General features: G+C 40.1%; 1 protein-coding gene across 1 annotated transcript in view; it reads left to right on the top strand.

Moving 5' to 3' along the window:
- bcr (BCR activator of RhoGEF and GTPase) overlaps positions 1 to 13,221 on the top strand; it is an 89,065-nt gene extending 75,844 nt beyond the window's left edge. The window contains exons 9-23 of the mRNA XM_014003908.1: positions 3,720 to 3,841; positions 4,183 to 4,348; positions 4,461 to 4,580; positions 4,717 to 4,792; positions 4,915 to 5,019; positions 5,193 to 5,267; positions 5,468 to 5,565; positions 6,874 to 7,005; positions 7,938 to 7,997; positions 8,193 to 8,302; positions 8,517 to 8,656; positions 9,455 to 9,589; positions 9,743 to 9,848; positions 11,986 to 12,148; positions 12,254 to 13,221. Of these exons, the coding sequence (XP_013859362.1) occupies positions 3,720 to 3,841; positions 4,183 to 4,348; positions 4,461 to 4,580; positions 4,717 to 4,792; positions 4,915 to 5,019; positions 5,193 to 5,267; positions 5,468 to 5,565; positions 6,874 to 7,005; positions 7,938 to 7,997; positions 8,193 to 8,302; positions 8,517 to 8,656; positions 9,455 to 9,589; positions 9,743 to 9,848; positions 11,986 to 12,148; positions 12,254 to 12,343 (1,698 nt within the window). The 3' untranslated portion in view covers positions 12,344 to 13,221. The remainder of the gene's footprint in view (positions 1 to 3,719; positions 3,842 to 4,182; positions 4,349 to 4,460; positions 4,581 to 4,716; positions 4,793 to 4,914; positions 5,020 to 5,192; positions 5,268 to 5,467; positions 5,566 to 6,873; positions 7,006 to 7,937; positions 7,998 to 8,192; positions 8,303 to 8,516; positions 8,657 to 9,454; positions 9,590 to 9,742; positions 9,849 to 11,985; positions 12,149 to 12,253) is intronic.
- The last annotated feature ends 1,710 nt before the right edge of the window (positions 13,222 to 14,931 follow it).

Genomic DNA, 14,931 nt, shown 5'->3' with positions numbered 1-14,931 from the left:
TATATATATATATATATATATATAATGTGTGTATTTATATATGCAGCTGAAATAGGAAGTCTAGTGCATCCTAAATTTGTCAACATTAACATTTTAATATAACATTATAGTCATTATGTCCTTCAGAAAAATATATTTTAGGGTGGTCATCTCACATTAAATGTCCATTTGAAAATTCTAACTGCTCACTGTTTTACTCAATACTTTTACTTTTAATATGTACAGTTAGTACATTTACATCAGAAATTTACTTTTGATACTTAAGTACTGTAAATGTCAGATACTTTTACTCAAGTAATATTCTTAGAGGAGATTTTACCTTTTACCAAAGTAATTTTATAGTAAGATACTTGTACTTTTACTCAAGTATCACTTTGAGGCCCTTTTAAACAACACTGGTGGCATATTAGGGCTGAATGAAATATATTTACACAAGATTGTAGCCCAGAAGTATTAGAGTTGTGTTACATTGCTCTGCATATTCATCAGAGTGATGCCTGCTGTCAGGTGCTTCTCACAGGAGGAGGCGAAAACAGCTCATTATGCTTCCACCCTGGTGATCAGTGGAGGCACGCAGAAGTCGAGCGGTACAGGTGGGACATCCCCACCACCCACCCCACCCCTACCCAGAGTCCCCTGGCCTAACGCCACGAGGGGAGGCGACAAACAAAAAGCGCTTCATTAAAATGCAAATGGTGGTGCTCATGTCCCCCCGCTCCACTTTGTTTGCCTTCGAGAACGAAACGTCACCGATGTGAGTGTTACTAGAAAAGCACACACTCATTTACACAATCGTGCACTTTTTATTTCGTCCTGACCCCATTCACACACAAGATGATAAAAAACACACACAAGTGCATTGAGGTGCCCTCTTTAAAGCGTGTGTTCCTAAAATAAACTCATGCCGTATGCCTCATGCCTCATGCCTCATGCCATAAACACATGCTCTCACGCTCTCAGTGAGGAGCCGGTCAATATTTAATCCGTTTTCTGGTGCGCTCAATGTTTTGGCCGGCTTCAGTGAGAAATGGAGAAAAGCTACGCTTTTCCTCTTGGCTTTTAGGTAATCTGTAAGTCTGATGTGATGTTACGCTGTTTTTAATATTAATAACCTCTTATGTTGGTGGCTGAGTAAAGCAGCTACAACCTGCAAACATTAGCTCATTTATTAATGCATTAAATTCCTTCTTTTTTATTTGATTAAAATTTAATTGACTTCACAGTTTTCTGATTAGAACAACCTTTGYTCAGTTTTGTTTGTATTAGTTGGCATTACCGTGGTTAAGGTGTTTTCTGAATAGTTGTCTGCCACTCGACTTCCTGTTTAGTGGTTTTATCAGTGATGAAGTTCACCATAAGAATTAACAGCYGAGTCATTCTGATAATAAAGATTTTGACTTATTAAATGGCAATTTTCACCAACCTGATCACATGTACAGTAAATCAGTTTCCCTAGATCTATATTTCATAAATCATGATTGGAATCGATGAGGGCTGGGTGTCACCTCCGAGGTCATGGCGATTCGATACGATTTTCAATATCTTGATTCAGTTTTGATATCGATACTTTACTTACTGCTCAGTGCCTCTGACTCAACAAAACCAGCAAAAACAATTATATATTTATMATTATGAAAACCAAAATGTGTCCAAATGTCTGCTTTGAAGGAGAAAGGTGCTTCTAGAATAGACCAATCCGTAGTTGGAAATGATCACAAGTGCACGTGTGAAGTGGACTTCACACATTTATCAGGAAAAATCTGAGCTTGCTATGGAAACACCGTTGTAATTGCACAAATTCAACAGGTAAATTTACGCCATTAAACATTCCTGATGTATTTGCTCTAAACAGATTTTTGTTAGATCGTGGATGAGATTTTTTTTTATAAATATCTAAGCTATATACGTTCTTTGTGAGCTCACTGAATTTGCACCACAATGACATTTTCATTGCAAACTCAGCGTTTACCTTGTTGACCTGTGACCCAGAAGAGCTAGGCTTTGCTTTGCGTATTTGTGATACATTTCTAACTATGAAATGGTCTATACCAGTCATTCCCAAAGTTGGGGTCGGGGCCCCCAGTGGGGTCCCGAAACATCAAGGTGGGGTCCTGAAAATATTTTCTGAATTGATTACACTAAAAAAAATGACAACTAACAACATTTTTTTGCCTTTGTTGTCACAAAAGAATAACTTTAGTGTATGTAAAATGGACAAAAATAGTGTAATGAATAATATTACYATGCGCTTGTGTATTTGTGAAAACAATGTTTATCAGCCGACAACAGCTGGGGACACAAGTCTCTGCTGCTGCCRTTTTATAGGTCAACAGCTGAAAAGTTTGGGAACCACTGGTTTATCCTGCTTCATCTCACTTGGAGCCGTCTGTTCCTTGCTCTGAATAGTAATCACGCATCATTATACTGCCCCCTAAGGGTGGAGAGTATCGATATTAAAAGAAAATTGATATGATATTGATATATTGATATTTTTATGCACAGCCCTAGAATCAGCAGYAGAGTCTCGATGACTGCACTGAAGATGCCTCAACAACAGGTCATCACGGAGCTTTTTGTCACAAGCTTTAGYATCTTTGAACAATAAGAAACAGCGGTGTGACATCTGTTCTGTTGGGATCTTTCTTCTCCTCTCTCCCACATCCTCCCTACATCCTCCCTTTCATTCATTTTAACTCCACGTTGCGCAGAATGAAYCCTCTCCTCTGCATCAGACGCCCAGCCGGGCTTTCGGAAGTGCAGAAACTTTCTCTTTCATTAGCCTCAGCTCCACTCCGGCGTTTCACCGTGGCGACAGATTCTGTGCGCTCATGATGGAGGCAGAAGGAGGAGGAGGAGGGAGACGAGAGGGGGAGGTCACAAAACATGATGACAGGGATGTGGTTGGTTCTGAACAAGCATGATGTCATGCTCCACGGCTTTGCTGCAGGGAGGGGGATTGACTGCTGTAGGTTTGCGAGTGGGATCGGGTCACACATGAGCCCAAGATTTACTGCAGAGAAAAACAAATTGTTTACAGTTTTTACTGTYAAAATAAAAGAAACAACATCTTTGCTGGGATTAGGGTTTTTTATGTTATAACCAAATCTTATATTTGAGGTTTCTCATACATTAAAGGTAAAAAACCTTGAAATGTTTAGATATAGTAAAGAAAAAGCTGAGGAGAACGTTCATTGTCATTGAATATTCCTTTTTATTTTTTTACACCACAAGCAAAACTGAGGTTAAGAGCATGTAAAATTGAGACAATTACTATGAGCTGTGGTTTGAAATTTGTCTTGCCACATTTCCCAGTGTTTTATGTTCCCATGCTGCCTTTATAAAATGACACGMCTGCCCCCTTTTGGTAACCATCAGTATTACACACCTCATTATGTAGTCTGACATCAGCGAAAACTCCGGACCTCCAAATATCTCTCATCCTTTTTCTCAGCAAGCCTCTCGTGGCTGGGAAAAAGATAATTGTCATTGACAATATGAAAACTTAAACTGGATTAAAATATGAGTTTGATGCAAATCACTGCTGTTTTTTGAATACATTTTGTTGGTTTTGAACCGTGTTTCAGCACAAAGACTCTCTAATCTGGCTGTGACCCCGCGTATCGGATATTCTAATAAAAAGGTGCTGAACGTGCTGTGCTACCACAGCTAAAGTTCTACCTGTGCAGCCGACCCACTGCTGTTGTGTCTCGGTGTTACAGAACCGCCAGCTGCTGAAGGACAGTTTCATGGTGGAGCTGGTGGAGGGAGCCAGGAAGCTGCGGCACGTCTTCCTCTTCACGGACCTGCTGCTCTGCGCCAAGCTGAAGAAACAAATYGGAGGGTAAAGAACTCACATTGGGGACGATTCTCACGCCAAATGTAGCTCAGTAACTGTAAAACTGACTGGGTTAAAGCCTGTTTGTGTTTAATAAAGTTGATTAGCTGTGATCTTGAGTTGGGTTGTCTCAGAATGTTAATGGGTGTACAGCCAGTGACTCATGAGACATTTTGCTAACTGGCAAACAGTGATGATGCCAATACTTACTATCAAATTTGTTTTTTATTTGTCTCTAAATATAAATAAATCTAAACATGTTTTATTGTGACAAACCTGCTTTGTCACTGATCCACTTCCTGCTTCACGACGACTCCTCTGATTCTCTCATTTCATTCCGGTTGTAGTAAAAAYCAACAGTACGACTGCAAGTGGTACATCCCTCTGACCGAGCTGACCTTCCAGGGCCTCGAGGACACCGAGCCTCTCACGGTCCCCCAAGTCCCGGACGAAGAACTGGACGCCATCAAGGTCAAGATCTCCCACCTGCGCAGTGAGATTCAGAGGGAGAAGGTAAAACGGACACGCGCAGATTTGTAGATATATCGAAGCGGACGTTTCTCGCAGCGGAATGCACGACGGTGTTTTCGATTTTTCGAACAAGCGTTTTCCATTTTGCTTCCAGAGAGCCAACAAGGGTTTAAAAGTCATCGACCGCCTCCGGAAGAARCTGTACGAGCAGGAGTCCTTGCTGCTGCTGACGTCTCCGAGCATGCCCCTCAGACTCTACAACAGGAACGGCAAGGTGACCACCCGCTGCTGCTTGGCTCCGAATGMATCAGTTTTACAAACATTAAGCTCAGATTTGGTGCATCCCCTACACACACTCTGCCTGCAAAGCTTTGGTTCCTGTAAGGAAGGTTTGTGTTTCTGTRTTTCAGAGTTACAGCTTCCTGATTTCATCTGATTATGAACGAGCTGAGTGGAAGGAGATCATCAAGGAGCAGCAGAAGAAATGTAAGTTCCTCAAAGATRCTGTATCTACCGGTAATTAAACTAAAACATTCCATGTTAAATATTGCTGATAATCACTGTGGTAAATATTCTGTCACTTACAGTCTAAATTTATTTCCCTCCAGGTATTAAAACACCCTCCCTTACTTCCATGGAGCTGCAGATGTTAACCAGCTCTTGTCTCAAACTTCAAACCGTTCACCACATTCCACTTAGTATCAATAAAGAAGGTCAGCTTGTTGTTTTTTTATAGCTTAAAATCAATGTTAGATTTTAAATTTAAAGTTTATTGCTGATTTATCTGTTATCTCTTACCTGATTCTGCTCCAAGACCAACAGATCTATAAGTTTTCCTCTGTCCTCACTGTCCTCTCCCCCTTTTTTTTCTTGACTGCTTTTCCAGAGGATGAATCCTCCGGTCTCTACGGGTCCCTGAATGTAATTGTCCACTCTGCCTCCGGCCTCAAACAGAGCTTAAGTGAGTCACTTAACATCCTGTCTTTATGCAAATAACAGCAAATCAGGGGAAAATATGTTAAGAAAGCAAAATTGTAATAAAAGAAACCATCCCAAAGAACATTGACTACAATCATTATTGTAGACTAACTTTTCCAAGTTGGTCGAATTGAATTATAAAATTATTATTTTTAGTTAAACCTCTTTTTTTCTGCCCGTCAGATCTCTATTGCACATTGGAGGTGGACTCCTTCGGCCTGTTCTCGAACAAAGCTAAGACGCGAGTGTATCGCTACACCACTGAACCCAAGTGGAATGAGGTAAAGACTCAGATAAAAGGAGAGATTTTTGCATGTATTGGACCAAAACGTGGCTCTTGTATTTCTACAGTTCTACTTTACTGAARATGTGAAACATAAACAAACACTATGTACCTTTCTTTAGCTCGGCATACGTCTGGTTCTTAAAAATATCTTCTTCCTTGGACGGTTTATTCTGCCTGTCATGTATCTGACATCTGCTCTTTAAATCAGTGAGCTGTTCCTTTCTGAGCAGGGAAATGTGTCTTATGAAACCCACAAACAAAACATGACTAATATACAATGGGGTGCCGTTTGTAAAGTTATACAATCAAAAATTACCACCAATATTTTTGTTTTATTTAGCCTTTTATAAGAAAAAAATAGAACAGATTTATTTTTCAAGGTCAGTTTTTCACCAHATGATTCATWCATTTATAAATRTCATAGTTTATAAACTAAATATTTAACTTACAAATTAAATATTTAGTTAACAAGCTAAATATTTAACTTGTGACTTAAATACTGTATTTAGTTTTGAGCTAAATATTTAGCTTGAAACATAAATATTTAGCTGGCAAGTTAAATATTTAGGTTGCAACTTAAATATTTAGCTAGCTACCTAAATATTTAACTTAAATATTTAATTGCTAGCTAAATATTTAAGTTGCAACCTAAATATTTAACTTGCCAGCTAAATATTTATGTTTCAAGCTAAATATTTAGCTCAAAACTAAATACAGTATTTAAGTCACAAGTTAAATATTTAGCTTGTTAACTAAATATTTAATTTGTAAGTTAAATAWTTAGTTTATAAACTATGACATTTATGAATGTATGAATCATATGGTGAAAAACTGACTTTGAAAAATAAATCTGTTCTTCTTTTCTTATAAAATGCTAAATAAAACAAATATTGGTGGTAATTTTTGACTGTGTAACTTTACAAATGGCAACCCCCATAATATAATTATAATGATGTTAGTTTAGCRTTCTGACATAAAAGATGGCAGCCGAAAGGCATTCTTCCAAGGACTGCAAAGTCTTTTCATTCAGACTGGATCTTCTTTGGGAGTTCTGCTCGGCAAAGTTGAAATAATAGAAAGTAACGTGGAGCTGCAGCTTGCAGTGACTCACACCTGTCCAAAAGCTAAATAAGCCAAAACCGAGGTCGTCTCAGAACAATCTGCAATCCATATTCAGTGACTCCTTACATAACACAGCAGGGAATGTTGCTGGGCTGTGGGTTGCAACAAGATGTATGTTTTTTCTTTATCCATTTGGTCAAAAAGGATATTATATACTTTTTGTGTGTCTGCTTCCCTGCAGGAGTTTGAGATCGAGCTGGAGGGCTCTCAGACCCTGCGGCTGCTCTGCTACGAGAAGAGTTACAACAAGACCAAGCAGAACAAAGAAGACGGAGAGAGCGCGGACCGCATCATTGGGAAAGGACAGATACCGGTATGACATGACATCACCCCCACCCCCCCATCAACCCCCACCCCACCCACACACGGACACAATCAGCACTGTGACTCATTTCGAATAAGAAGTTATGTCACCACTTTTGCCATGAAATCCACGCTAAATCTTCAGGTATAAATGTAAATATGAATATTAGCTTATCATCGAGTTTTGTGTGATCAGTCAGACGAAAAGGAAAGAACAGATCAGTGAGTGTTTTAAAACCAAAAAATAAAAGATCGCATCAACAACAACTTCCAACAGAGTGTGATCGTTTTTGACAAAAGTTGTCATTTTTTTATGCTGGATTCAACACAATCACGTATAAGTGGTGATGACATCAGAGCTGTTCAGTGTTTTCAAAACGGCTCAGAATCCTGATGTGATGTCGGARTCTGGCTCTGAGGCGGACTGATCTGATGCTGATGACAAATTTAAAATTCTGATTAGGTTGCCAAGACAACACCAGTCTGAAGTCATTACTGTGGATCAACAAGGGAAAAAAARRWTTWAAAAAAGACAAGATTTTCTTCATTTGCTGCTCGTTTCTGTGTGTGTTTGTGTCATTATTGATCTGTGCTGGTATCGTTTGGTTTAGTTTAACTGTAAGAGACAAGTCTGCGTCCTTGTAGTCTGGTAAACCTACAGACACATGCTCCACCTAGTGGTTCTCTCTGTAAACCTGATGACATGATGTCATCGCTAAACAAGCTGCCAAACTGATGGAAATGTTGCTCAGCAGCGTTTTGTGAAATTTATTGTTAATCTGAGTGATTAAGCTGCCACTTCTGTCTGATTAGTCCCACTTTTTCTTTCCTGTTTGGCAGCTTTACAAGTTTGTAGACAAAATGCCCAAACATGAGGTCCAGGAGTGGGCAGCTTGTTAATTATTGTGARTATTTAATGTTTATGTTGATTGTTTTTTTCAGCTTGACCCTCAGACTCTTCAAGGCAAAGACTGGCAGAGAACAGTTATTCCCATGAATGGGGTGAGTGGGACAAATTATTCAGACGAAAACGTGACTTATCTTCACTTATTCGTAATTATACGTAACACGTGGTGGGATTTCTTCTAATTCAAAGTAAAAATTTACAGATTTTTGACCTGGATGATGGCTTGTCGTTTAAAAACTAGTTGAAAAGCGTCCACGTTTTGTTCGCTTGTTTCTCCCTTCACTCGACAGGTCGAAGTGAAACTTTCCATTAAGTTCACCAGCAGAGAGTTCAGCCTGAAGAGGATGCCCTCAGAGAAACCCATGGGTGTGTTTGGAATAAAGATCTCCACAGTGACCAAGTGAGTTCACAATGAAACGAAACATAAAACAGTAAATACACTAATGCACCCTCATACCATCAGWGAGGCTGCATTATTGCAAATCATTGATTTTTGCTTTTATATACAAAACTTCCAGAAACAAACAACTTAAATCACAACCTTAATGATCTCCTCAGGTAATCAAAACTACTCAACCCTTTTTTTTTAATATGTTGTGTTTGTTTTCGTCCAGGCGAGAACGCTCTAAGGTGCCCTACATCGTCCGTCAGTGCCTGGAGGAGATCGAGAGGCGAGGCATGGAGGAAGTGGGAATATACCGCGTGTCAGGGGTGGCCACTGATATTCAGGCCCTGAAGACCGCCTTTGATACCAGTGAGTTCAAACTCGATCCCTCTGCTGTAAACTGAGGAGCAGGAGTTGTGTGAAACCTGAGAGTCTTTGCTGAACATAAATCTGGCGAATAATTTGCACGAGRTCAATAAGCTCGCTCCTCCTATGCGGTCACATGACCCGAGGTAAAGAAGCCTCAGACAAACTGGGCAGCTGTAACCGTGGATGTTGTGAAGCTGACAGCATTTTCAGGCACATGGAGACGTTTTTGTTTCAGGGTTCCCACGGATCCTTAAAAAGTCTTAAATTGAACTTGCCTTAAGCTGTAGGAACCCTGTTTTCCAAATCAGCCCACACTGAGGTGATGAAGTTTTCTAATAACATCAACTCAGTGAAGTAATATGATGGAAATCATGGAGAAATTTTAGTTAATGTCCAAGTCTTCCACAGCCAGAGGAAGAATGAAACATTACAATAATTGGTGCTCATATATAGACACTTTGAAGCTTAACTGACCAATCCACGGTCACTGCTGCACAATGCTGGTAATGGAAATCTTGACAAGTTAGTCGGAGGAAAAAGCTGGGCAGTTCCTGCAGCTAGGGGGCGTGYCATTTGCCRTTCRATMCCGATTGTTGCAGATAAACCTACTGGCCTGATTGACAGGTGGCGTCATGTCAATTAATGCATGCTTCGTGACGTGGKTGCACTCCTGTTGACATTCTGACAGCGAAGAGGCAAAAAAAACAGATGTTCGTACCCAAAAGTTTCCCTGTTTTGTCATCTTTTTTGTTATTGCATCCCTCCAGTCGTCACTCAGCTCTCGCCTTCCTCCTTCAGATCACAAAGACGTGTCGGTGATGATGAGCGAGATGGACGTCAACGCCATCGCCGGCACCCTGAAGCTGTACTTCAGAGAGCTGCCAGAGCCCCTCTTCACTGACGAGCTCTACCCGAATTTTGCAGGAGGCATCAGTAAGATTTAGTTATCAGTTCAGACAACTGATTAAAATGATGGTTTATCGAGGCTTTTGTTACACAATGCGAGCCTGTAGCTGTGCTATACAAAACATATTTACGCAGCACATAAAAGAGTCACATGAGAAATAATCTGGTCTTCCTTTGCAGCCCTCACTGACAGTGTTGCCAAAGAGAGCTGTATGTTGAACTTGCTGCTGTCGCTGCCAGAACCCAACCTGGTCACGTTCCTTTTCCTTTTGGATCACCTAAAGAGGTATGAATATAGACAACCCTGAGCAAACAGAACTGTACACATCTAAATATCTAAATGTTCTTATAAAACAACAGCTTCAAAATCAACCAGATTGTCTCCCGTATCACTTCTGTTTGTCATTCTTCAAGTCAGCTGCTTTTCTCCCATTAAAATGTGTCGCTTCACCGGTTACGTGTTTCCAGTTACTGTGGTGATTTAAAAATAAATTAGCTTGAGTCGTTTCACACTGGGTTTAGTTCATTACGTAAGTGTGAAAGGGACTTTTTCGGTTACCTTTTCTTAGGCTGATGTTTTTAGAAGTAATGCTTTTGTAAAGTTAGGTATTTCTTAACCTTTATTTTTGTTCATCATAGCTTTTGTGATTCACAAAAAGGTTCTAAAAAAAGCACAAAGGGACTCCGGTAATATGTAGAAATTTAAATCTTTGCGAACATAACAGTTCTAAACCACAATGAATGATGAAACATGGGAATATGTCACATGTATCAGCTGTCATTAAAGGGACTGGGAGGGTATATTGCAAAATGTTTTTTTTTAGCTTTATATCACTTATATCTCATTCTCTCATCAAAAACATACCCAGAGTGTTGCTTTGACTCTTTGCATGTTTGAGAAATCCTTGAATCTCCTGTGGTAGTCATGTGGATCTGCCTAAATGCTCGCAGGTACAAAGCACTGCCTATTTGTACTAAGATCCTGTGSTAGTGTCTGAAATGATAGGCGGTTCTTAAAGAGACAGAGGCCAATTTTAAGGCATTTAAAGGCATTCAAGGATGATTTTCAAAGACTGAGAAACCCAACACATGATAATAAAAAATCATGGATCTACCAGGTTTGGTCCTACAGTGTGTGGTGTACAGCCTCACGGCAAGAGACAACACACCACACACTGACAGATATTTCATTTATGAACATTCAGGTATCAGTCTGAAATCTCGTGAGAATTCAGATGTCAGTGGTAAAATCACGCGTGACCTCCAGAGAGACRTGAGTTCAGAGTAAATAAACGTTTGAGACGAGGAAGAAACAATGTTGATCGTTTGTGGACTATTTTTACCAGAGGAAAAACAATTCAAAATGATTTAACGTCCAGCTGACTTTCTGGTGAGTCGTGACAGTTTTCCCCTCCGTGTTTACGTCACCTCGCTTTCTGATTGGCTACACGTCTCATTCAACAGGCTGCGAGCCCGTTTGACCCCGGTGAACACCACACACGCTGTGATATCGGGCCAAAAAGAATCAAACATGAAYATCCTCGATTTGAGATCGGAGAGGTCTCACCGTCCGTCCGAGCCGACTAGATCACTCTTAACTCCCCACGCACGGCAGGAATATCTGCTCAGATTATCTTTAGAGCCAYCACCATAATCTGCACGTCCTTAAGATTGTCGGAAGGGCAAAAATTGGCATGTTTATCCTGCCGTGTGACGCAGGCCTAAGTTGAAGATGGAATTTTAAAAAAATCAACTAGAGGCCTCTTTTTTAGGCATATACATACTACTGATCAAATATATAACTTTCATTAGTAATTTAAACTTAAAATCATTTCATAAATTTGCACAAGTTGTCTAAAACGTTATGTTGTGACAGGGCCATAACATAGTTAAATGACTGGGTTATAGAATTGAACTATGTGCATGGAAAATGCCCCTCCTTTAACATATTTTTATCAATATGTCAATTTGTTTTTATAGCACATAACAATACGATAAAATACAAATGTCCAAAATTAGGTCAAATAAACATAAAACACAGAAATACAACATAAAACCATCAGCTCTAAAAGAATCTCAAATTCTGCCAGAATCAAAAGCCCAAGAGTAAAGATGGTCTGAGGCATAGATTTAAAAATCTTGACGTCTCAGTGGTCCGACACAAAAAGGAACTATTCTACAAGTTTGTGGCAGAAACTGCAAAAGCCCGATCACCTTCTCATCTTTATTTTGGATCTAGGAATATCTAAGAGAAAAAGTCACTTTTTTTATAGTTTATCATAGGGTTTTAGCTTGTTAATACAAAGCGTGATATTACCTGGTGATTGGGGCGAACGTATAATCTATTTAGTTTTGGGATCATTTTCATGATGGCTTCCAGCACACTGGTCATTGGTGGGACTTGTTTGTCTTGGTCTCCACAGGGTGGCAGAAAAGGAGAGTGTCAACAAGATGTCTCTCCACAATCTGGCGACGGTTTTCGGGCCCACTTTGCTGAGACCGGCCGAGAAGGACAGCAAGATCCCTACGAACCCCACACAACCCATCAGCATGGGGGACAGCTGGTCCTTGGAGGTTATGGCGCAAGTGAGCTAAACACCACCTTCCAGCTGCCAACTACCAACTTACTGTTAAACATTTGAAGCAACCGTCTGAACTTGTTTTTCCTGTGTTCGCCTCGTGTCCTTCCAGGTCCAGGTGTTGCTGTATTTCCTGCAGCTGGAGACGATCCCCACGCCGGACAGTAAACGACAGAGCATCCTCTTCTCCACTGAAGTATAGAGCGGACTCTCAGGCTGTCCGACCAACAGGGTGAACAAAGGGGGGGACGGACCCTGGCTCAAAGTGAGCCCACTGTAGTTTGTTTTTGAATTGACTTGGCWGGATCGTCGCCGGCGGCTCCCGCTGTGCTTGAACACAAGAGGGCGCCACTCGTCTCTGAAGCCCAGAGGACTGGAAGTCGTTGCCATTCATGTCTCTCATCATGACCTGATGATTCCTCGTACCTGCAGTGTTCGGACAGGTACATCTGCTTTTTGTTCATCTCATTGCTGAACGTTTACATCTGCGGTTCATAAATGACGTTGAAATTYAAGTTGTCTACATTTGGGTTTTCGAGTTAGTCTTTTATTTTGGACAATCATTAGCAAAATGTGTCATTCCRTCTCCAACTCGACTTTATGCCCCGACCAGAGGACGGACAAGAAGAGGTCACAGCTGCCACCGTTTTGGCTTCCTCTCCCGTTTTTTATTTCTGTGTTTTTCTAAAAGCACAGGAAGCCAGCACCTGCGATAGTGTTTACAACGTAAACAAATCCAGTTGGTGTTACAAGCTATGACTTGAAGTTCAGAAATTATATAAACCCAATTCTCTTTTTTTATTTGTGTCTTAAGGTAGTTTTCAGCTCAAATATCCAGAAGCAATATATTTTCTAACACAGGAACTGTTTGTGCTCAAATGTTTGTCGATGAAATGTCCGTCTTGTTGTAACGTAGGACATCTTGCCAAACAGGTTTTTGTTTGTTTGTTTGTAGGAAAAATAGGAGGCAGTTCCATTTAAAGATAYAGCAGGTGTACATAATCTTAAAGTTGTATTTTTGTTTTATTTAAGGATATATTCATTGTTGCTGTCAATGTAATTTATTTTGGTGGGTTGGGAGGGTGGGCCCAGTGAAGAAAATTTGGTGTGTTTTTCTATTAGAAACTTTCTTCTCTTTTCATGGAGGTGGTAGGTCTTAGCCTTGATTTCAAGTCTTGTGGTAAATTAGCAAGACGTTGCCTTTTTTTCTATAAAAACAAAATAACTACTCGCCATTCAGCTCAGCCTGTCAGTCAGTCATTTAGGTAACACATTAAAGGTAACACACGTGTCGTCGTTACATGTCGTATGCTGCTGTGGGAATTAAAGGCACACGCCTTTGACCTGCTGGGTGGTCCTCGGCAGGTTTGTCCAGAGACCGTCACACGTCTAGTGTAGACTTTATGCAACACCATAATCCAGAACACACACAAACATTTTAGGTCTTTTTGTAACTTTTTAGTCTGTGGCTGCAGAAGTGCACTCATGCAATATTAAAACTACTGTATTACAAATCAAGTGGCCTGAGCGATTTGCATTTATGTCCAGTGTTTGTTATACTTAAATGTTTTTTTCTTACTGTTTCTATTTAAAAAGACTACATTGCCCACTGAATAGCGAAACTCCTACATTTATGTTTTTTGTTGTTTTTACTAATTTAACATGCAGGCGTGTTTGATTATTTTCTTTTATGTTCTTAATGTTGTCTTTTTCACTCGCTGTGTCATCTTAAACTTGGGATTCTGGTTATTTACGATGATCATTTTTACACAACTAAATTGTGTCTTTTTCTAACTAAACTAAAATTAGTTTTTCTGACAACTAAAACTATCAGCCATGTTTCCTCTTTCTAATACCAAAATAGTACCAAGTAGTCAGGAACTGTGGATGTGTCCTTTTGAGTCATGRATCCAACTTTTTCTAAGCTTGACTTTTTATTTTGTTGCCTTATAACCAGTATTTACTATACAAAATACTTCAGATTAATCAGGTTAAATAAGGGAAAAACAGTTTTAAATGATTCTAAAAGATAGAAATCTGAAAAAGGAATCAAATGTATTCTGTCTACAAAAACTTCCTTGCTCCATCCGTCCTTCCCTTAACTGGTTTCTCAGTCCTGATGAGAAACGCTCCCTCAGCATGACGCTGCCACCACCGTGCTTCGCTGCAGGGATGCTGTTTTCAGCAGGATGACAGGTGGTAGATATGTATCACACGCATCCTTCATGGCTTGAAACTTCTGAGTTTGGTCTCATCTGACCACAAGACTTTCCAAACAATCCAGCTTTTTTTTTTGGCCTTTTCCTTGTCTCTATTTTACAAAACCTCRAGTTCATCAGGGTCATCTTTGGTCTCCCGGATCATTTTTATATTTTTATTAATGACCTTTTTACTTGCTTAGATCGTCCACAGGTGGATTATGTGGCTTCTGAAGCCAGTGATCAGGGCTTTAAAGGGGCCAATATCATGTAAAATCAACTTTTTTGATTTTTATATCTAATGTTATACTCTCATAAAAAACATGCCCAAAGCCTTGCTCTGACTCATTCAYGCATGTTTGAGAAATCCTGCAGCGTTTTTAGGAAGACATGCTGAGGAGCAAAACGACAGGTGGGGACCAGAAACGCCTTTAGGACATGTCTTTAAGCCGAACCTCCTCATGGCAGAGTGCCCCCCTCCCCACATACCCTACCCATGACTCCTGCAGGCTCTCGGGTGAAACTGAAAGTGAAATTTAACTGTCTGCTGAGCTCTTAACACTACTTCTCACTTAGTGAAGCTCTTTTCAGA

This window comes from Austrofundulus limnaeus, unplaced genomic scaffold, assembly GCF_001266775.1.
Source record: "Austrofundulus limnaeus strain Quisiro unplaced genomic scaffold, Austrofundulus_limnaeus-1.0 Scaffold20, whole genome shotgun sequence".
NCBI classification, from domain to species: domain Eukaryota; kingdom Metazoa; phylum Chordata; class Actinopteri; order Cyprinodontiformes; family Rivulidae; genus Austrofundulus; species Austrofundulus limnaeus.
This window is presented reverse-complemented; position numbering and strand designations above follow the sequence as displayed.